Here is a 23620-nt window from a genome sequence, read left to right as displayed (position 1 = left end):
GGGCTGTCCTTTGTCAGGCTACACATACAAAATGTTATAGTGTAAAAACAAGTTAGAATTGTCTATCTTTCCTTTTGTAATTCCAGTAAATGTTGACACGTATGAACCAGTATTTTTAACGATATTATGTGTTTCTTGTCAGACAGTCACTATTTTTAAATGGCAAGTTATAATTTCTCTTCATGGTTTTAACTTGGAACTATGCAGCCAGGTGTGGTCTTTTATAAGTCTAACCATGTACAGATGGCTATAGAAAGTCTACACCCCCTTGAAAGTCTACACCCCCTTAACTTTTTTCACATTTTGTTGTGTCAGTGCCTCAGAGTTTCGTGCATTTAAATGAGGATTTTTTCCACTTATCTACACACCGTACTCCACACTGTTAAGGGGGAAAAAAAGTTTTTTATTGATAAACAAATTATATATTAAATACAAAACTGAAAGTTCATAATTGGATAAGTCTCCACCCCTCTGAGTTAATAGTTGGTGGAAGCACCTTTAGCAGCAATTACAGCTGTGTGTCTGTTGGGATAGGTCTTGCACAGCTAGATTTGGCAATATTTGACCATTCTTTTTTACAAAACTGTTCAAGCTGTCAAGTTCCTTGGGGAGCGTTGATGGGCAGCAATCTTCAAGTCATGCCACAAATTTTCGATTGGATTTAGGTCGGGACTCTGACTGGACCCTCAAGGACATTTACCTTTTTGTTCCTTAGCCACTCCAGTGTAGGTTTGGCTGTGTGCTTTGGGTCGTTGTCATGCTGAAAAGTGAACTTCCGTCCCAGTTTCAGCTTTCATGCTGAGGGCAGCAGGTTTTCCTCAAGGTCTTCTCTGCAGCTGTCCAATCATAAGCAAACAGAGGCCGTACACAGTATTCTGCATGAAAATTGAAGGAGAGTTGAGTAGCCAAATGGAAAGTGAAGGACACTCTGACAGGTGAAAGATAACTAGTGAATATCCCAGTGAATAAACAGATATCACTTCAGTCTCCATTGCTAACAATCTAATACTTTTCATATATAATTGCAAAAGTAGTTTTATTGCACCAAGACCAGCCTTGGATCAACTATTTTTTTTTCTATGTATGGTAGTGTGGGTGGACAGAGGAAACATTTCCAAAGAAAGGCTTTTTAAATTTGAAAAAAGCACCTTTAATACATTTAGTGGTCCGATACACTATGTAGCACAATTTTTGTTCCTGGGTATGAATCCAAATTAACATGTATTTATACTAAAGTAATAAAAAATGACTACAAAAGATTTAGGAGTAGTTTTTCGAGATTTACGATTATACTGTAAATTAACTACTGTAAATTTACAGTATAATCGTAAATCTCGAAAAACTACTCACTTCTAAATCTTTTGTAGTCATTTTTTATTACTTTAGTATAAATACATGTTAATTTGGATTCATATGTTGTTTTTTTCTGACTTTATGTGAACGAAAAGACACACATTTTCCCATTTTCCCATTGGAAATAGTGATATTTTGAAATATCACTGTCCTGGTCGCAAAAGCAAAGTTTGTGGGGAATAAGTTTTCTATACTTTTGAGGCATAAGCAATTAGGAAATAACACTTACTACCCAAAACAAAAAATAAATAAAAAATTGTTACACGGTGAATTGGTCTTTACAGTACAGTATGCATATATATTTGAACTTAGAAATCTAATTTTGTTTGTTTATTTCTAAAGAAATGCTTGCATTATTTGCCCAGCCACATGCTAGTCCCAAATCCCGCCTGTGGCAGTGTGCATCATTGTATAAGCATCTCTTTGTTACAGAAATGGAAATTTGAGATTGTTTCTTTGCCAATGTATTAGAGAGCAGAACCAGTGCCCACTCGGAGGCCTGTAGCAATGAGACAGACCCATCATTGTGTTGAACAAGTGCCACAGTTGATATTATAAGTAACATCTTTCTAAACTGTTTTTGGCAGTGTGTGGGGGCAGTCTGAAAGATAGTGTACTAAGATGATAGAGCACTTAGTGGAACATGAATCTATAATCACAGAATTATTCTCCAAATAAAGTACTCTCTTTTAACAAGGTTACATTAACTTTTTGTGCTTCAACATCCCCTTTCATCTTAATGTAATGGAAGATTGTTTCAAATGTATTATTTAATTGTGGGTTTAATTATGTGTTATTGTTTGCTATTAAGTGATGCCAGATGTTCTAATTAGTAAAGGAAAATTGATCTTTGAGACACACAGTCATGCATTCCTATCTATACCAGCAGGTGTCACTGTTAGACTGTGGAAATAGAACAATAAGCTTGATCCTCATGAAATATAATACATGTGTTTTAATTTATACCAACCCTCAGATTTTCTTTGTTGACTGCTTCGTATAATTCCCTTACAGATTTATATTCCAAATCTGTAATATTATAATGTTAGTATGCATTTGTACATGTTAAAAAAAAAAAAAAAAAAAACTTGTAACCCTTGTAAAATTTCAAAAAAGAAAAATTTGCATGGTTCCTGTTAATGAACAAGAAAGAGCTCTGGGACCTTGAATCCCAATATATCCCTTGGCCTTCAGTCTTCAGTGGATTCTGAAGAATCTGTTATCCTCTGTAACTGTACAGTAAGTACAGTAAACAGTTCTTAAAGCTACAATGATAACAAGGGAGTGAATTTTAATACAAAATCCAATGAAAATGAATAAAAATCCAAACAGAAAAAGCATCATGATGTAATTATCCATTATTGTTTCAAGCAAATATAACACTAAATAAAATTGTTTAAAAATGCTTAAACATCTAGTTATGCCACTAAACAATATATCTGGGTCCAGTGACCACATTCTGATTACAAAAAAAAAAAAAAAAAAAAAAAACAACAGGAGCTCCACAGCTAGCGACAGCATGATAGCTACTTTCAGGATGCAGTTTTAGGCCTGCAGCAATGGAATGTAGTTAATGGCTTTACTGCATGTCTACTGAAATACTATTATTATTACAGCGTCGTTATTTCTATGTTTTCCGAAGAGCAGAGGGGAAAGCAATACCATATTGGTGCAATATGTTTACATCAACAGTAACAACAATAATAATAATTTGTTTAGGGTCTGATCTACATACAACATTTACACGAAAAAAAAAAACACTGCATTATGTAACATATATAACTCACTGTTCTTTTAAGAACATAAGAACATAAGAAAGTTTACAAACGAGAGGAGGCCATTCGGCCCATCTTGCTCGTTTGGTTTTTAGTAGCTTATTGATCCCAAAATCTCATCAAGCAGCTTCTTGAAGGATCCCAGGGTGTCAGCTTCAACAACATTACTGGGGAGTTGATTCCAGACCCTCACAATTCTCTGTGTAAAAAAGTGTCTCCTATTTTCTGTTCTGAATGCCCCTTTTTCTAAACTCCATTTGTGACCCCTGGTCCTTGTTTCTTTTTTCAGGCTGAAAAAGTCCCTTGCGTCGACACTGTCAATACCTTTTAGAATTTTGAATGCTTGAATTAGGTCGCCACGTATTCTTCTTTGTTCAAGACTGAACAGATTCAATTCTTTTAGCCTGTCTGCATATGACATGCCTTTTAAGCCCGGAATAATTCTGGTCGCTCTTCTTTGCACTCTTTCTAGAGCAGCAATATCTTTTTTATAGCGAGGTGACCAGAACTGCACACAATATTCAAGATGAGGTCTTACAAGTGCATTGTACAGTTTTAACATTACTTCCCTTGATTTAAATTCAACACTTTTCACAATGTATCCGAGTATCTTGTTAGCCTTTTTTATAGCTTCCCCACATTGCCTAGATGAAGACATTTCTGAGTCAACAAAAACTCCTAGGTCTTTTTCATAGATTCCTTCTCCAATTTCAATATCTCCCATATGATATTTATAATGTACATTTTTATTTCCTGCGTGCAGTACCTTACACTTTTCTCTATTAAATGTCATTTGCCATGTATCTGCCCAGTTCTGAATCTTGTCTAGATCATTTTGAATGACCTTTGCTGCTGCAACAGTGTTTGCCACTCCTCCTACTTTTGTGTCGTCTGCAAATTTAACAAGTTTGCTTACTATACCAGAATCTAAATCATTAATGTAGATTAGGAATAGCAGAGGACCTAATACTGATCCCTGTGGTACACCGCTGGTTACCACACTCCATTCTGAGGTTTTTCCTCTAATCAGTACTTTCTGTTTTCTACATGTTAACCACTCCCTAATCCATGTACATGTGTTTCCTTGAATCCCAACTGCGTTCAGTTTGAGAATTAATCTTTTGTGCGGGACTTTGTCAAAAGCTTTCTGGAAATCTAAATAAACCATGTCATATGCTTTGCAATTATCCATTATCGATGTTGCATCCTCAAAAAAATCAAGCAAGTTAGTTAGGCACGATCTCCCTTTCCTAAAACCATGTTGACTGTCTCCCAGTACCCTGTTACCATATAGGTAATTTTCCATTTTGGATCTTATTATAGTTTCCATAAGTTTGCATATAATAGAAGTCAGGCTTACTGGTCTGTAGTTACCTGGTTCAGTTTTGTTTCCCTTTTTGTGGATCGGTATTACGTTTGCAATTTTCCAGTCTGTCGGTACCACCCCTGTGTCAAGAGACTGCTGCATGATCTTGGTTAGCGGTTTGTAAATTACTTCTTTCATTTCTTTGAGTACTACTGGGAGGATCTCATCCGGCCCAGGGGATTTGTTTATTTTAAGAGCTCCTAGTCCCTTTAACACTTCTGCCTCAGTTATGCTAAAGTTATTTAAAACTGGATAGGAACTGGATGACATGTGGGGCATGTTGTCAGTATCTTCCTTTGTAAAAACTTGTGAAAAGTAATCATTTAACATATTTGCTATTTTTTTTTCTTCCTCTATGATTTTGCCATTTGTATCTCTTAAACATTTAATCTCCTCTTTGAATGTTCTCTTGCTGTTGTAATATTGGAAAAACATTTTGGAATTGGTTTTAGCTTCTTTAGCAATGTTCATTTCTATTTCTCTCTTGGCCTTTCTAACTTCCTTTTTGACTTGCATTTGCAGTTCTGTGTACTCTTTCTGTGTACTTTCTTTTTGGTCCTTTTTTAATGCTCTGTAAAGTGCCTTTTTTCGCTGAATATTTTTTTTAATTGATCTATTAAACCATTTTGGCAATTTAGTTTTACATTTAGATTTGTCTACTTTAGGGATATAATTGTTTTGCGCCTCTAGTACTACGTTTTTGAAGAACAACCATCCTTCTTCTGTGGGTGTTTTCTCTATTTTACTCCAATCTACTTCTGTTAGTCTCTGTTTCATACCTTCATAGTTTGCTTTTCTAAAATTGTAAACCTTAGCTTTAGTCTTTACTTTTGAGGATTTAAAAAACACTTCAAATGAGACCATGTTGTGGTCTGAGTTTGCCAGTGGTTCTCTGACCTCTGTTTTAGTTATTCTATCTTCGTTATTTGAAAAGACTAAATCAAGGCATGCCTCCCCTCTAGTCGGTGCCTTGACAAATTGTGTTAGGAAGCAGTCATTTGTCATTTCCACCATTTCTATTTCATCCTTCGCGCTACCCACCGGGTTTTCCCATTTTATTTGGGGGAAGTTGAAATCCCCCATTAGTATGGCTTCTCCTTTGCTACACACATTTCTAATGTCATTGTATAACAGATTATTGTGCTCACCGTCTGAATCTGGCGGTCTATAGCATGCTCCTATTATTATGCCTTTTGAATTTTTGTCTGTTATTCTGACCCATATTGATTCGGTTTTATTTTCTTTGTCCAGGTTTAACACCTGGGCTTCAAGACTGTTTCTTATGTATAGCGCTACCCCTCCTCCTCTTCTGTCCTGCCTGTCTTTCCTATACAGTGTATACCCACAAATATTATATTCGTCCCCATCACTCTCAGATAACCACGTTTCTGTAACACCTATCACATCATAGTTACCTGTTAGTGCAGTAGCTTCAAGTTCTAGAATTTTGTTTCTGATACTTCTAGCATTTAGATAAATACATTTAATGGTTGTCTTACCTGAGTTGTTGTTCTTGTTTTGATGCGGTCTCCCTTCTGTTTTTTTGTTGATTTCTCCCCCCTTCCTTTCTAGTTTAAATGCTTCCGAACCTGCTCGAGGATCTTTTCTCCAAGTAGACTAGTTCCCTTGTTATTTAAATGCAGTCCATCCCGTCTATACAGATAGTCCTCGTTGTAGAAAGTGGTCCAATGATCAAGATAGGTGAAGCCTTCCCGTGTGCACCACGTCTTCAACCATTCGTTTTGATTTATTATTTCCAGCTGTCCATATGGTCCTTTGCAAGGTGCGGGTAGTATACCAGAAAATACCACAGTTTTGGTTTTCTCTTTTAATTTCCTTCCTAGCTCTCTGAATTTGTTTTGCAGGGATTTTGGTCTGTCTCTTCCAATGTTGTTTGTACCGATGTGGACGACTACTACCGGGTCGTCTCCTGTTCGTTCTAGGAGCCTGTCCACGTTCTCAGTGATGTGCTTGACCGAGGCTCCCGGAAGGCAGCACACTGTTGTAGTAAGGGGGTCCAAACTGCGAACTGAACTTGCTGTGTTTCTCAATATGGAGTCCCCAACAATCATGACCTCCCTTCTTTTTACTGTCTTGTCACCACTGTCAATAGGGTCCTGGATGTTGTTCCTTTCATTCTCTTGTTGTTGGTTCTGCTCATCACCATTCTGAAGTGACTCAAATCTGTTGGTTGTTTTGATTTCTGGTGGTGTTTGACGAAGTTTCTTTTTTTCCCTGCTTCTGCCTACCTGAACCCAGCTGTTCTGACCTCCTATCTCCCTGGTGGCTTTCAGTCTGTTAGGGGTGATGCAGACTTCCATGAATTGTGGGTGTGCCAGTTCCTCAAGATCCTGTTGCTGTCTCACTTCCTCCAGCTCCATTTCTAGCATGCTTACTAGTTTATGCAAATCCTGGATCGTGCGGCACTTTACGCACACTTGGTTTAGCTCCGCTGGGTTTTCTCGGATTTCCCACATCAAGCAGGTGTCACAGATTACTGGCTTGAAGACCAGTAATCTGTAGATCCAGTCATTATGTGCAGGAGTCGGGAAGTGCGGTAAAGGATTATTCAGTATTTAATAATCAAAACTGATTTTCAGGAATAATTATTATTATAAAAATCAAGGGATGATTGAACCCAATCCCATAGTGAATTAATACTCAAGAGCCAATTATTACACACCATACCAGAGAGGGGCATCTTTATGAGATAGATATTCAGTTATCTTTGTGTTAAAAGAAAATTGTAATTAAATGATTACATTTCTGTTGAACCCCAGGGAGTCTGATTTTTTTTTTTCTTCTTTTATGTGTCATACTTCAGATCCCTGATGTAGAATTCATTAACATTCTGCACTGTTATACAGCTTTTAAAATTGTATTTCCGTCTGTAGTTGTGGGTGTTCTTGGGTAAAAAAAAAATAAAAGAAGTGTAACTAGTGCTGGGGAAGATGTATGTATTATTTTATATATATATAAAAATTGTGACACATTTTAAATATTCATTCCTTTTTTTAATGAGATGGAATTTCTTTTTACACGAAAGTAATCTCTCAAGAGTAAATTAAAACCAATAAATTGGGCTTGTTTAACGAACGTGTGCATTCAAACAGCTCTTATGGAGGATAGCAATGGTTTCCAGTGTGAGTGAGACGGAAAGACTGGCATAAAGAAAGGCAAATGATTGATTTATCAGTTAAGAGTCATTGTATGTACTATATAGTGATAACATTTTTTTTTATTTTTTTCTACATGTTTTACACACTTAGATACATTGCATACATCGGTGTATTTAGTGTTATTTAACTTAAATTATTGGGAGCATCAGATTGGGGGTATATATGGAAGTGTCTGTCTATGTACTGTATATCTGTCTTTCTGCATGTACTTTGCATCTGTCTATCTGTATGTACTGTATATCTATCTGTCTGTGTGTCACACTTATATTTTTAGATGTATCTTGTGAAGACAAGAAATTCTTTCACATGCTGTAAAACAGACATATTGATATACTTTACCATGATAATAACACCTTGTTAATATCATGGTATTCATTCAGTGTTATTCTATGCTGGAGTCTACCACTCCTAGGTGACTTCAGCATTCATGTTGACTTGCCTTCTTTCCCCCCCTAGTGACCGACTAACAGACTTCTCTCTCAATCTGTCAACGTCCCCACTCACACCCGAGGACACACCCTGGATCTGCTCATCACCAGGGGTCTTGACATCTCCAATCTCTCTGTCTCAGATATCTCTCTCTCTGACCATTTCTCAATCACTGGTAATATTAATCTTCCTGCTCCTTCCTCCGCTACTGATGTTGTTATTTCCTTCTGTCCCAAGAATCTGCTGAAGCCTCTGACACTCTCGGAATGTGTCTTTTCATCCCCTCTAACTGGAACTCTCTCGTCTTTGGTTGATGATGCGGTGACTCTCTACAATGCAACCCTTGCTCAGATTATCAACACCATTGCCCCGCTTACAACCAGAACGGTCAAGAAAGATCGCAACTGCCCATCATACGCCCTCAAACTTCGATTGCTTAGGTTTTCCTGCTGCAAGCTTGAGCACAAGTTTAGGTCGTCTGGACTAATGGTTCACAGCAAGATCTGGACCGACCATCTCAGTAGCTACAGGCGTGCGCTCGTTGCTGCCTGGGTGAAGTGCTTCTCTGAAATCATAACTATGGGACACAGTAAACTCAATGTTCTCTTTTAAGAGCATTGACTAAATCCTGCATCTGGCCACTGATAGATCCATCTCCTGTTCATCCTCCTCTCTTACCTGTCACGATTTCTCCTCTTTCTTTTGGAACAAAATTGACAACATCTATTCTATGCTCTCCTGCCACAAACCTAGTTTACTACTTGACCACCTTGACTCGTCTCCGGTTGCTCCTCCTTTTCTCCTCTCTCCAGCCTACTGTTAAAATCAACTACTACCACATGTCCCAGGGACCCCTGGCTGACTAATCTTGTCCATCTCGCTGATCTTACTTTTTCATTGTGCACATTTTCAACCTATCCCTGGATTCAAGCTCGGTTCCTGCTGCCCTCAGGCTTGCCTGAGTTACGCCGGTACTCAAAAAATTCTCTCTTGACCTGGCTGCCTCATCTAATTTTTGTCCTAGCTCCAATTTCCCTTTTCTCTTCGAAACTCTCGAAAGAGTTTTAGCCAGTCAGATGATTAAACATCTCATGGACAACTTTCTGCTTGAATCTCTGCAGTCTGGCTTCTGGCCGCATCACAGTACACAGTACTGGATGCACAGTGCTGATGTTGGTCCTCGTTTACCTAACAGCTGTTTTTGACACCATAGATCTTAGCATTCTTCTTCACCACCTTCAGAAGTGTGCTGGGATCTCTGGAACTTGTCTATCCTGGATGTCCTCTTACTTATCTTGACACATGCAGTCTGTTTTTATGCTGGGTGTAGTGGTGTCGCAAACCCTTGTGGTGTCCCTGTATGCTTCCCTTGGATCACCTCATCCGTCAACATAGCCTCATATTTCAGCCCTATGCTGATGACCCCAGCTCTACTTAAAACACAACCCTGGATGTCCCTCTGCCATCTGTTTGGCTCTCGGTTTTCATTCAGGCCATCGAGGCCTGGATGTCTGCCAGTTTTTTTCAGCTCTACACTAGCAAATCTGAACTCCTTCTAGAAGGATCTAAAACTCAACTTAAGACTCTCAGTATAACTGCCCTGAACCTTGGAAACTGTCTACTGCTGCCTTCCCCCACTGTATGGAGCCTTGGTGTACTTTTGGACAGCAACCTCTCCTTTGATGCCTACATCTCCTCTGTGGTAAAATTTCCTTCTACCACCTTCGAAACTTCTCCAAAGTCCGTCCTTATCTTTCCCTCCTGGATGCATTGATACTCTGTCATGCATTTGTCTCATCTCGACTCGATTACAGCAACTCTCTCTATGGTGGTGTTCCTGCATGTGCCATGAACCGTCTGCAGCTAGTTCAGAATGCCGCCACAAGGATCCTTACCAGATGTAAAAAAAACACATCACCCCGCGTCTTGCCCAGCTGCACTGGCTACCTGTTCAGGATTACTTTAAAAATTCTCCTGTGATGCCCTTCATCACACAGATCCTGAGTACCTCTTCAACCTATTGACCTGCTATGTCCCTGCCCGCAAGCTGCGGTCCTCCATCTCTGGCCTGCTTGTTATCCCCAAGCAAAAGTGCACTACGCTTGGAGAAAGCATGTTTAACTTCGACACTCTGGAACTCTGTCCCATCTTTGGTGCGTGATACTCCCACCATCACTCGCTTTAAGTCAGTTCTCAAGACCCAGTTGTTCTCTCTTGCTTTCCATGCTCTTTAATCCTTATCTTATTCAGGCTGTTGTGTCTTTCCTACTTCTGATTTTTCACTATCTTTTTCTCATGATTCTATATAATATACGCATACTGTTGTATCTCTGCAACTAGTGATCTTTCACTGTATCTTCTTATGATTCTTTGACATCCTAGCCTTCTATTTAATGTATTATGCATTGCATGTCACTGTATTTAATGTATTATGCTTTTTTTTTTTTTTTTTTTTTATTGTAAAGTGCTTTGTGATGGTGGTCCACTATGAAAGGTGCTATATAAAATAAAGACTGATTGATTGTTTACTTACCTAAGGGTATATAGGTCTTAAACATTCCCATTGCCGTTCTCTACTTTTCTGTACATACTATTGATGGTCATAATGTTTTTGTCGTGGTGGTAGCTCTAATTTTGGGATGCATGAGCAGATGGAACAATGTCAAAAAAAACAAACAATACACAGTAGCAACATCTGTTTCAGTAGTTAGAATATCTAATTATTTTTCCCCTCACTGCTGCAATTCCCCATACAGCTCAGGAGAACTGAACGTTCAGTGGGTGTACTCCAAACCCATGACCAAGCCAGCTTCCACTTTTACATCCAGAACTCAAGAGTGAATGTCAGCGAGCTACTGAACTCTGGAGGACAAAGGCCAGCCCTGCTGGTGTCCTCCTAGGCTCACGAGGCGCCTGGCCGGTAGGGCCACTGTAGCGCGATGAGGAGAAGCCTGTCTTCCTGATCCACAGGAACGCCAGAGCCAATGTAGCGCTCCCTCCGGAATCTCCAGCGAAGACCGGCAACTTTGCACAGCCAGGACTCGACCCTGCACTCCCCTGACTGTATGACTCCCTGTCACATCATGCAGCTGTGCTTTTACCAGTATTTGGTAATTTTTGTAAGATTTTCTTACCGGCCCTCAAGAAACGTGTTTGACGGTGCCTTTGTTCTGTACTTATTTCCATATGTATACATCAACCACAGTGTTTGCAAAACATAGGACTCAAACTCAAAACAAAACTGAACACATCTGTGGCCTATTTTGTTGTACAGGTAAACATTTATTAATTTTTGGAGTTTTGAACAACTCAGAAAACATCTATGTTAGGAATGTCACTCAAATTCTCACAAATATATAAAATGATGGACTGCATCCCCCAGAATACTTCTGTCCTTGGAATTAGGGCCCAGGGTGATTAACACCTGGCACTACTATAATGAGGAACACCTGCCTGTAGCTATGCAGGCAGATATAAAACCAAGTTTAAAATGCAGATATATAACCAGGTCTGAAATACATGTGTGTCTGTGGGAAGACCTGGTAACTACACAAAGAAGGTAATGTGCATTGTGTGCGTGCAATGAAGAGTGTTTTTGAGAACCGGTGTTGTTTTTTATTGTGTATGTTCAACAGGACATTGTAATTACAGAACAAATTATGAATGAATTGAGCTGAACTCCACTGTGAAAGGGAGGGATGCTGGGAAGTGAAGTATCTCTTTTTCACGTTAATGTGCAAGCGCAACTGGGAAAGGGAGGGACGCTGGGAAATGAGGTCTTTGTTTTTCATTTTAATGCACAAGCGCAACTTTCCTTCAGTTCTGATGTCAAAAGGAAGCCATACTGGGAAGTTTTACGATGGGATACGATGGGATACAATGGGAATTATTGTGTTCGACACCGGTAAATGGCTTAGCCATCCAGTTGTGAGACAGAGATCTTGCAAAGCTTAGCTAGAGCTCCAACTTGAAGTTAGGCTTTTGTTTTGTTTATTTATATAAACTGGTTTCAAGTACAGTACCTTTTGCTAGAAGACAATGTAAAGGTCCTGAAAGTGGCAAAGCAACCCCCACTTTACCACAATTTATTCTTTTAAATGAGGTGTCTACTTTACGTACCATTTTTTTGGGGGTGGGGGCTTAAGCAAAATGACTTTTAACTTAAACTGCTGTATGGCAGCTTTTGTTTTGTAATTAATTTAGGGGAATAAAGGAAGATGTATTCTTACTCCTGGGATATTTCTACTTTAAACAACGAATATCCGAATGTTGAGTGAATATCCAAATGTATATCTAAGTCTTGAACAAATATCCAAATGAATATCTAAATCTTGAACGAATATATATGAATGGATATCTAAGCCCTTGAACGAATATCCGTATGCATATATAAATCTTGAACGAATACCCAAATGAATATTTAAATCTTGAACGAATTTCCAAACATGAAAATTTCATTGTTGTTCAATACTGCTTTATTAACTGTATCTTTCACTAGTACTTATTACAGTAATATTATAACTTTTAACAATTTACTGGGGAACTCAAGAAATGTGATTCCCAATTTCTGCATCATGTAGATGATTTATTTTGGCCTCCAACTGCCTTCCCAACTTAGAATTTTCTGTTTAATTAGGCAGCTAATCACCTAAGACAAACTACTAAGTTCTCCAAAGAAACTTTTACCAGATTCATATCCTAGTGTTTTCACGTGGTGTTTTAAAAATACATACATAGTTATGTGTCACCATTCACCCATGACAGAGTCTGTATGACATGGCCTGCTTTGGCAGTAGTTCTACATCAGGGTTGTCAAACTTCATTTACCAAGAAAAAAAAGTTGTTTGCTATTTGATTTGCAGACCTGAAAAACAAATCACGTTAAACGATACAGACTGATCAATGAAAACCATTCGATGTGGTTTATATGCACTGTAATAAACTCCTATTGTGACCAATGCGTCATATCCCGTTGCTTTCACATTAAACAGGATTTTAACTTATTTGATCGAAGTGTGTCTGATATGTAGAGTGCAAAGCAGGTAATGAATAAGAGGCGTATCAATGTTGTGAGATGCCTGATTCTTCCCCTGGCCTTTGTGTGACATACAGTACTGTGCAAAAGGTTTAGGCAGGTGTGAAAAAATGCTGTAAAGTAAGAGTGCTTTCAAAAATAGACATGTTGATAGTTTATATTTACAATTAACAAAATGCAAAGTGAGTGAACAGAAGAAAAATCTATATGAAATCAATATTTGGTGTGACCATCCTTTGCCTACAAAACAGCATCAACTCTTCTAGGTACACTTGAACAAAGTCAGGGATTTTGTAGGCATATAGCCAGGTGTATGATTAAACAATTATACCAAACAGGTGCTAATGATCATCAATTCAATATGTAGGTTGAAACACAATCATTAACTGAAATAGAAACAGCTGTGTAGGAGGAATAAAACTGGGTGAGGAACAGCCAGTTTACTGAAGACAGTTTACTGTCAAAAGTCATACACCATGGCAAGACTGAGCACAGCAACAAGACACAAGGTAGTTATACTGCATCAGCAAGGTCTCTCCCAGGCAGAAATTTCAAGGCAGACAAGGGTTTCCAGATGTGCTGTCCAAGCTCTTTTGAAGAAGCACAAAGAAACGGGCAACACTGAGGACCGTAGGCGCAGTGGTCGGCCAAGGATCTTACTTCAGCAGATGAAAGACACATCATACTTACTTCCCTTCGCAATCAGAAGATGTCCAGCAATGCCATCAGCTCAGAATTGGCAGAAAACAGTGGGACCCTGGTACACCCATCTACTGTCCGGAGAAGTCTGGTCAGAAGTGGCCTTCATGGAAGACTTGCGGCCAAAAAGCCATACCTCCGATGTGGAAACAAGGCCAAGCGACTCAACTGTGCACGAGAAAACAGGAACTAGGATGCAGAAAAATGGCAGCAGGTGCTCTGGACTGATGAGTCAAAATTTGAAATATTTGGCTGTAGAAGGCAATTTGTTCGCCGAAGGGCTGGAGAGCGGTACACGACTGAGTGTCTGCAGGCAATAGTGAAGCATGGTGGAGGTTCCTTGCAAGTTTGGGGGCTGCATTTCTACAAATGGAGTTGGGGATTTGGTCAGAATTAATGGTCTCCTCAATGCTGAGAAGTACAGGCAGATACTTATCCATCATGCAATACCATCAATGAGACATCTGATTGGCCCCAAATTTATTCTGCAGCATGACAACGACCCCAAACATACAGTGAAAGTCACTAAGAACTATCTTCAGCGTAAAGAAGAACAAGGAGTCCTGGAAGTGATGGTATGGCCCCCACAGAGCCCAGATCTCAACATCATCGAGTCTGTCTGGGATTACATGAAGAGAGAGAAGCAACTGAGGCTGTAAATCCACAGAAGAACTGTAGTTAGTTCTCCAAGATGTTTGGGCCAACCTACCTGCCGAGTTCCTTCAAAAACTGTGTGCAAGTGTACCCAGAATAACTGATGCTGTTTTGAAGGCAAAGGCTGGTCACACCAAATATTGATTTGATGTAGATTTTTCTTCTGTTCACTCACTTTGCATTTTGTTAATTGATAAATATAAACTATTAGCATGTCTATTTTTGAAAGCATTCTTACTTTACAGCATTTTTTCACACCTGCCTAAAACTTTTGCACAGTACTGTACTTCTAGATTGTAGTTTAAATACTTTGGGGTCTAGTCAGTTGATCAAAACATTGATACCATTTAAAATACAGTGTGGATTTGTATGTGTCTGGTTTATTACTTCATCATGGATATTTAGTGCTGATGAATGTACTGTACATTAGTGAGAGCCCTGTTTTGATTTTCATCTGCCTCTTTTTAGACTTAATTTGTAATCACATTCAATTACATTTTAATTAATTACTTTATTCATGGCAAATGTGTCATCCAATTTGTAATAGTTTTGTAGCTGTAATAATTAAAAGTTTGGCTGAAATGACCAACTTTTAGATGCTACTCTGGTTTCTGAAAATCAAAATGTGTTAAAAGTACCTCAGACACACTGCAAAACAAATACCAGAGGTGCTGTCAAATTAAACTGCTTTTCTAAACAAAAAAAAAGTTTGAGGTGGCAAACACTGCCAAGAAATTAGAGTTTTCATGTGTCTAATGATCCTTTTCCTGTTTATAAAAGTTGACAAACCTTCTTCACTTTATTTGTGTGGTTGCTGTTTTTTACGGTGCCCCACTGCCACATCAAATAACTGTGATTCTTTCCTAAGATTCATTATAGTTTGTTTCAGTGTTCAGATAACTGTGACTCTCCCTTAGATTCATTATAGTTTGTTTCAATGGTCAACTCTTTTCACTGAAGTATCCTGCTAGTGATTTATTTCTCTGACAGTCCTGCATTCGCTAATTGTATATGGTAGTGCATAGGGGTTCTTTTCAGTTAAAAGTTCTTCCTGTGCCTTTTTCTTTTTGCAGAACTGATTAAATCTACAACTAAACTGAAAAGCCAGCTAAATGTCAAGGAAAGCTTTTATACAGACTACATTGCTACTTTTTTATAATACCATTTTCCACTTGCTTGAAACTAGTGCCTCTGGATTGGTTAGGAGACTCATTCCACCCCTGCAGTTGCCCATATTTAACAGTGCATAATTGTGTACTTCAAGTTCTTTCCACAGATAGTTGTCAAGGTAACTGTAGTTATTGTTGTTCTTTTAAAATCTGTGGTCTGTACAATGACATTATCCATGAATGCTATCCAATTTCAGTGCCTCTGTAGTTCCTTCACTAATCTCTTTTTCAGATTCAGAGAGTATTGTATTGAACTGTTAATTTCCCATGGTGTACCCCCTTTACGTGTCAGTAATGGACGGTGAGACAGACTTGATTACATCTTTTGTCAAAGAAGAAATATCAACTGACAATATTTTCTTGATCAACTGTTTTTTTTTTTTTTTTTTCAAAACATGTTTGGTTAAAAAAGGCATTTTAATCTCTTTGCAGCATTTAAAATGCAGTTCGCCTAATGGTGCAAGCGTCTTCAGATGATGATCTGACATTTGGTCTATTGTCAGATTTTTTAAATGTGTTAACCCCAGCTGGATAAATATGTAGTTAAAGAGTGACTATATTTATATCTGCACTTGTTTAGATTATCCAAATATTGTTTACCTTTGTATTTAATCATATATGGTATAAAATATACATGACCCTGAAATTTGCCATAATTAAACACTGTATTTCTCCTGTAAGATTATAAGTTCGTATTCTTTTTTTTTTTTTTTTTTTTTAATTTCTGTGTGTAAGTTTCTTTCTTTTTTATTTTTAGGTCAATGAGATTTACCATGACGATTCTCTTGGCACACATATAAACGTAGTGCTGGTACGAATGATTATGCTTGGGTATGCAAAGGTAAGACCTTTCTACAAAAAATACTGACAATGTAATGTGTGTCATTCATTTGTCTGATATTTTAAGGATTAAAGCTGTAGTAAATTACAAATCTTTGAGGGTGTGCTTTAAAAAAAAAAAAAGAGAATTTATAAATGTACAAAACTTACAAGAACATTGATAAGTAATGTGATGATAATTTTTTAAACATCTACATAAGTTGAAATTGAACTATTAGGAAAGGAATCTGTAATCACTGAGTATTAAAACGCTACAGGCCTGATATGTTCACTCTATCAGTCCATTAGCCTGATTGAAAGAGGAAACCCATCAAGGAGCTTGGAGAGTGTCTGCCGCTGGGCATTCTCACAGCAGAAGTTGGATCCAGATCATTCAGAGCACCATGACCACGCTATTTTTCTAACCAGGCAAGATTTTGGACCTGCTGGCATGCAAGGTATAGTAAAAGCATGGCAGGTTTCACTTTTTTTTTTTTCTACTCTTCCATCTGTGTCTTTTGTCTCAGTAAATTCATGTAGGATTGAGTTACAAACTGAAAATATTTGGTGTTTAGTGATGTTGTGCAACAGACAATAGTGCACACTGGCAACTCCCAGGTTATTAAAAATATTAGAAAGCTCTTAATATGCACTCAAGTTTTATAAAGGTATATTTAGTGTAATGTAATTCAGTTATATGACTGATACATGTGGTGGATGTTACAGTATCTGGAGTGAGAGATCAAAAGTGACATTCTCAGAAGTTTGGCCTCATTGAATATTGATAGTTAAACTTAGGGTGACATTAACTGAAGTGATATTAAGCAAGTTTGACTTTTATCTTTATTTATGTTTTAGTTCATTTGATTATACTGTGAAGCATTTATAATGTAGCTGCTACTAAAAGGCTGTAATGATTAAATGATTAATATAATTAAATCTGATTTCCAGTTTTAACCGATAAAAACCGAAAAAGCACCCCTGATACAAAAAAAAACAAAAAAAAAAACAGTGTATAACCAATAAACCCCAATATTCACTCCGACTTCACTCCTTTCCCATTTAGGAGAAAAATCTACTACAAAAAACAACTTTCCCGGACCGGTTGGGCAATGTCCCTCCTTCCTGACTTGTATCTAAAGTATTACTTTAAATACTTTATACTTTAAACCCATCCCAACTACTGAGTATCAGCAAATTTCTGTTGGAGACTCTACTTGCGAGGTTTAAAACAAGATTACAATTAGGAACGGAGAAGTGTTCGCGGGATTTAACGCTATATTAGAGTTACATAGGGAGGATTTAAAACAAAATTGCAAATTGTGGTGAAATTAAAAAATACACAAAAAAAATCAGAAGAATATGCCCCTGACCGTAAGGACTTCGTTGAGGAAAACAGCAAAGGAAAGAATTGTCGAGTTACTATACATTTTGTGACAAAAAAAAAAAAAATACAAGCAGTTTGGAAAGGCACCGAAAACAATAATTTTATACAGTATGTAATAAGCGAAAGCCCCGAAATAATAGGTAAAAGTAACAATCGAGAAATTAAATTAATAAATTAAAAAATGAAAAACAGATGCATACATTATTGAATTCAATTTGTCATTTTTTAGGCTACGCGCCTGTAACAGGCATGTGTCATCCTGTACGTAGCTGTGCTCTGAACCATGAAGATGGATTTTCTTCAGCATTTGTTGTGGCTCACGAGACAGGACATGTGTAAGTGTCTTAAACAAATGTCATAATGTCATAACATAATGTTCAGCTCAAGCATGTAAATGTGACTGCAATTATCAGAATAACATGTGAGTTTATTTTTATTTTTTTTAATTCAGCAGCAGCAGTGACACACATAGAATGTGGCTTATATTTCTTCATATTTCCAGTAGTGGATATCAGATATACAGTACATGGCAATGCACTGTAAACTAAAAAGTAGTCCGTAAACACTTGACACTGTGAGCTATGTTGTGTTAGATATCACACTGCAACCTGGTAGTATACGTGATGGAAAGCCAGGGTCAGTTTAAGCCCCTCCACTCATAACTCATTTGATTTGACATGCCTCAGGACAACCTATTGTGTTTCCTGTATTTATCAAGTTCAAAACACTGGTCCCCGGGATACCTATTAAAAGCTTTCATTCATCTGAGATACATATTTATCACCATACCTGTTGTGGTGAATTGTTAAGTATTGAGCTGTTTGAAATAAAGGTAGTTTGTTTACTGTATTGTCAGGAGTGGGATTACTATGGGTTACCTCATTTTAGTATAAATAGAAGTAACATGATGCTATTTGTTTCTCTTATTTATGGAATGTTTTTTTGTTTTGTTTTGGTTTTTTTGGTAATGTTTTGTTTGTTTGAACAGTTTATGGATGATGACCTTTGTATATTAATGTACCTTGTGCACTAGATTTCAATATTTGACGATATGTGTATGGGATCAGCGCAACAGACAACACTTATTAATTAAGGCATTCCATATGGACTGGAAACAGGGTCTTAGCTTCATTATCATATCATTGCAAACCACATTTGGGATAACTGAATACTTTTTTGAGTTGATATGCAATGTTCCTTAAAGCATTCGTGTCAAATCTCTGCATGCTGAAATAGCTCACTGGCAAAGGGGACAATTGCACCGAAATAAGAGAGTTCTAGAGGTAAGGCAAATCTGTGCACTTACCGTAAGAAATGTGATTAGTAAAGATGAATAAGAAAGACAGCTACAAGGTAAACTTCACAGAACAAAGTGGAAAGATGTGCTTCTTAACAGTGTGTTTATTGCTGTTCACTTTATTGGTGTTTCAGACTCGGAATGGAGCATGATGGCCAAGGCAATCGTTGTGGTGATGAGACAGCAATGGGCAGTGTTATGGCTCCTTTAGTTCAGGCTGCATTTCACCGCTACCACTGGTCTAGGTGTAGTGGCCAAGAACTCAAGCGATATATTAAGTAGGTATTTTTTACTGATCTATTCTGTTTTACAGCGTCCCATACTTATATAACACATTTTATATAGGGCTCACGTCGGCTTTGTTGATTTTACTTAGTATAGATAGCATGCACAGATTTATAATAAAATACTTTCCGACTAATATTATCTGAAACATTTTTCAATCTCTCCTATAGCTCGTATGACTGTCTTTTGGATGACCCCTTTGAACATGATTGGCCCAAACTTCCAGAACTGCCAGGAATTAATTATTCAATGGATGAACAATGTCGTTTTGACTTTGGAGTTGGATACAAGATGTGCACAGCAGTATGTTTGTTTGTTTGTTTATTTATGTATTTATTTATCAAGAATATAGTCAGAATATGAGTTAATATAATGCATACATTATATAGCATAACTTCTTGACCACCTGACAGAATATAACAATATACTAATTAAAATTAAAGCTAGGCAGTGTCGTCTTGTTACAAAAGTGCACAATTTACATACTTTTCATTCTACATGCTGCACAGAGCTGCATTTTATATCTGGAGCTTTGTTACAGTAATCACAATACTGTTTAAATTGGCATGGTATATTAAGCTTGGGGACACACTGCACAGACTCATTTGTAAGCATTCTTTATTCATTCCTGATACCTGACTTAAGTTCCAATCAGCCAAACCTAACCACACAAAACATTTTTCTTGGTTCATGAATATTTCTTACTAATTTTCTTAAATAATTATTTCTGTAAAGAATAATTAATCAGTATCACCGGGAATGTCCCACTTTAGCCCTTTTACATTTTTAATAGATTAAGTGGTGAAAGAGGGTGCAGTTTGTCATGTATGAGCTGCCTTAAATACAGAATGTGACATGTATTCTTGGCCTTAGACTTAAAGGAGAATTTAGCTTGACTAAAATGTTGTGTTACAGGACATGTGTGTGTATGTATATATGTGTTATATGTTATGTTTTAGTTTCGGACATTTGACCCATGCAAACAACTTTGGTGTAGCCACCCTGACAACCCTTACTTCTGCAAAACCAAGAAGGGCCCCCCACTAGATGGAACAGAGTGTGCACCAGGAAAAGTAAGTTTTACATGTATTCACAGGGCCTCCCTCTATAAATACTGTATACATATACCACTCATTAAAACAAATGCCTGCTGTGTTGACTGCTATGTTTTTAATACACAGTGGTGCTATAAGGGTCACTGCATGTGGAAGAATGACAACCAGCTGAAGCAGGATGGTAGCTGGGGATCCTGGGCAAAGTTTGGTTCCTGTTCACGAACCTGTGGAACTGGGGTTCGGTTTAGAACTCGTCAGTGCAACAACCCCACGTAAGTTGTCTGTCAGCCTGACAGAGACAGCTGTGAAACCCACTTACAAACACATTTACATGCTTCATCCAGTGTCGCTTTCTTAGTGATGCTGTCTGTCTCCAAGGACTGCCTAACTTGCAATTTGTTTTAAGTGGTTAATCGTAGAACACAATGAACTTGAACACAATGTAAAAGCCTAGTGTTTGAGGATCATTTTGATACGGCTATATGAAATATAGCTTTAATGTGTAGTGTGCAACAACACAAATGTTTGGTCCATTGCAAAATAATAAACTCAACTCTTTTACATGCCAGGCCTTCAAATGGAGGTCAGGATTGCCCTGGTATAAACTATGAATACCAGCTGTGTAACACAGATGAATGTCCAAAGCAGTTTGAAGATTTCAGAGCACAGCAGTGCCAGCAGCGCAATTCGTACTTTGAGTTCCACAGTGCAAAGCATCATTGGCTCCCCCATGAACATCCAGATTGTAAGTCAAAACATGTTACTTTTTAATTATTATTACATGTAGAGCAAGGGTAGAAATTTTAAAATTTTTTGAATGTGTGCAGCTTTGCTTTCATTGGTGACTCATTGATGTAACTATGCACTGTAGGTGTTTTACAAAACATTACACACTGTGCCTCACAGTGCTATATACTTCAGTTCAACACTTCACAAACACTGTCCGTTTTCTTTGTATATTAAGTCATTACTGTGATCCTTGTTTTAGCTAAAACGATGTAGAGAGATGGAGCTCATATTTATCTTTTACGTTATTTAGTGTATGGGGCTTTTCTTGCATTTGATTTGATGCAAAACATATTTTGTAGTACTATTTAAAAGCATTTAAATTACATTGTCTTCAGCAATATAGCTTAGCTATAAGGTTTAAAGGGAGCTGCACCATAGGGTTACTACTGAGGGCCAATTTCAGTATCTTAACACTTCCCCACATGTTTTATATCTTTAATAAAAAAACTATTTTTTAGATATGTGTTCAACTGCTCTTAAAAACCATGTACATTATTGTTAACCATATGGAGTAAGATCTGTATTTACAGAATACCTCGTTAAACAGCCACTGCTAAGCTGGTTTCAGGTGTGTGTTTGATAACAAAACAAAAATGATTGAAGTAGTTTTAGTTGTCTCCACCCAACCCATTTTTTCTTTCACAGCCATTAAAAGGTGCCATCTTTACTGCCAATCAAAGGAAACAGGAGATGTGGCCTATATGAAACAGTTAGTCCATGATGGGACACGTTGTTCTTACAAGGATCTCTACAGCATCTGTGTGCGTGGTGAATGCGTGGTGAGTGAACAGGCTCACATTAACAATTCCAGAAGCTGAAAAAACTAAACAATACTGAAAACGTTGATGTCAAGTACAAATTGACACTGTTACAGACAGTACTTATCAATGCGTACTTAAAAATAAAAATAAAAAAAAGTCATTGTTTTCTACTTAAATGTTAAGACACATCCTAGATGTAATTGTAAAATGTATTAAACAGACAGAACCGCTGCTGTGAAAAGTAATAACATCAGAATAAAAAGACAAAATTAAAATGTAGATGATGAGTCAGTGGAAACCTGCAGCCTGTCATGTTGTCGGTATGGAGACCTGAAGGTTAGCAGCACAAATTTTAGAACGAAAGACAATTTTATAAAACTGCCAATTACGATTTGAAATGCATTCAAATGAAACACTATCTTCTTGCTTTATTTGAAACCCCAGATCATTTGGTGGTAATGGCAGTTTACTTTCTCCAATTCCTTCTTGATGAGTTCCAGTCTATTATTATCTCCATCTCTCTACTATAGCCACAGGGAGACCTTGTACGGCTCAATATATATACAGTGGCTTGCAAAAGTATTCAGACCCCTGACCAATTCTCTCATATTACTGAATTACAAATGGGACATTGAAATTTCGTTCTGTTTGATATTTTATTTTTAAACACTGAAACTCAGAATCAATTAATGTAAAGTGACATTGGTTTTATGTTGGGAAATATTTTTAAGAAAAATAAAAAACTGAAATATCGTGTTTGCATAAGTATTCAACCCCTGTGCTGTGGAAGCTCCCAGTTTGCACCGATGAAAGAAATTGCCCTAACGAGGACACAATTACCTTACCATTTGCCATCACCTGTGAACCATTAAAGTTGCTGTCACATTTTCTGGATAAAAACCCCACTGTTGAAGTATCATTGGTAAGGCTGTGAATCTGAAGGAAAATGAAGACCAAAGAGCATTCTACAAAAGTTACAGATAAAGTAATACAAATGCATAGATTAGGAAAAGGGTACAAAATTATTTTTTCCAAGTGTTTGGATATACCAGTGAGCACAGTTGGATCAATAATCAGGAAGTGGAAGCTGCATCACACCACCCAGGCACTACCAAGAAAAGGCCGTCCCTCGAAACTCAGCACTCAGTCAAGAAGGAGACTTGTGAGAGAAGCCACAGAGAAGCCAACAATCACTTTGAAGGAGCTACAGAGTTCAGTGGCTGGGAGTGGAGTAATGATGCACCAGTCAACCATATCAAGAGCTCTGTATAACACTGGCCTGTATGGGAGGGTGGCAAGAAAGAAGCTGTTACTCAAAAAGTACCATCTGAAAGCACGTCTGGAGTTTGCCAGCAAGCATGAGAGTGACCCAGCTGCGATGTGGTAAATGGATTTGTGGTCAGATGAGACCAAGATAGAGCTTTTTGGCCAAAACTCAAAGCGCTATGTGTGGCGCAAACCTAACACTGCCCATGCCTCAAGACACACCATCTCTACAGTGAAGTACGGTGGTGGCAGCATCATGCTGTGGCTGTGGCTGTGGGGATGCTTCTCATCAGCAGGGCCTG

At 37.8% G+C, this 23620-nt stretch overlaps 1 protein-coding gene across 4 annotated transcripts in view; it reads left to right on the top strand.

Annotated features, from left to right (window-relative positions):
- Positions 1 to 23620, top strand: part of LOC121300201 (A disintegrin and metalloproteinase with thrombospondin motifs 3-like) — a 118498-nt gene that overhangs the window by 63642 nt on the left and 31236 nt on the right. For 2 of the 4 annotated variants that reach the window (XM_041228720.1, XM_041228706.1), the window contains exons 6-14: positions 16417 to 16500; positions 16780 to 16936; positions 18095 to 18200; positions 19297 to 19440; positions 19618 to 19750; positions 20407 to 20520; positions 20629 to 20774; positions 21072 to 21247; positions 21937 to 22070. In XM_041228720.1, the coding sequence (XP_041084654.1) occupies positions 16417 to 16500; positions 16780 to 16936; positions 18095 to 18200; positions 19297 to 19440; positions 19618 to 19750; positions 20407 to 20520; positions 20629 to 20774; positions 21072 to 21247; positions 21937 to 22070 (1194 nt within the window). Of the gene's footprint in view, positions 1 to 16416; positions 16501 to 16779; positions 16937 to 18094; positions 18201 to 19296; positions 19441 to 19617; positions 19751 to 20406; positions 20521 to 20628; positions 20775 to 21071; positions 21248 to 21897; positions 22071 to 23620 lie in introns of all 4 variants that reach the window. The other 2 variants (XM_041228712.1, XM_041228700.1) reach the window with 1 other exon arrangement.

The sequence above is a fragment of the Polyodon spathula genome, chromosome 2 (assembly GCF_017654505.1).
Source record: "Polyodon spathula isolate WHYD16114869_AA chromosome 2, ASM1765450v1, whole genome shotgun sequence".
Classification (NCBI taxonomy): domain Eukaryota; kingdom Metazoa; phylum Chordata; class Actinopteri; order Acipenseriformes; family Polyodontidae; genus Polyodon; species Polyodon spathula.
The sequence above is the reverse complement of the archived record's forward strand: the minus strand, read 5'-3'. Positions and strand labels throughout refer to the sequence as shown.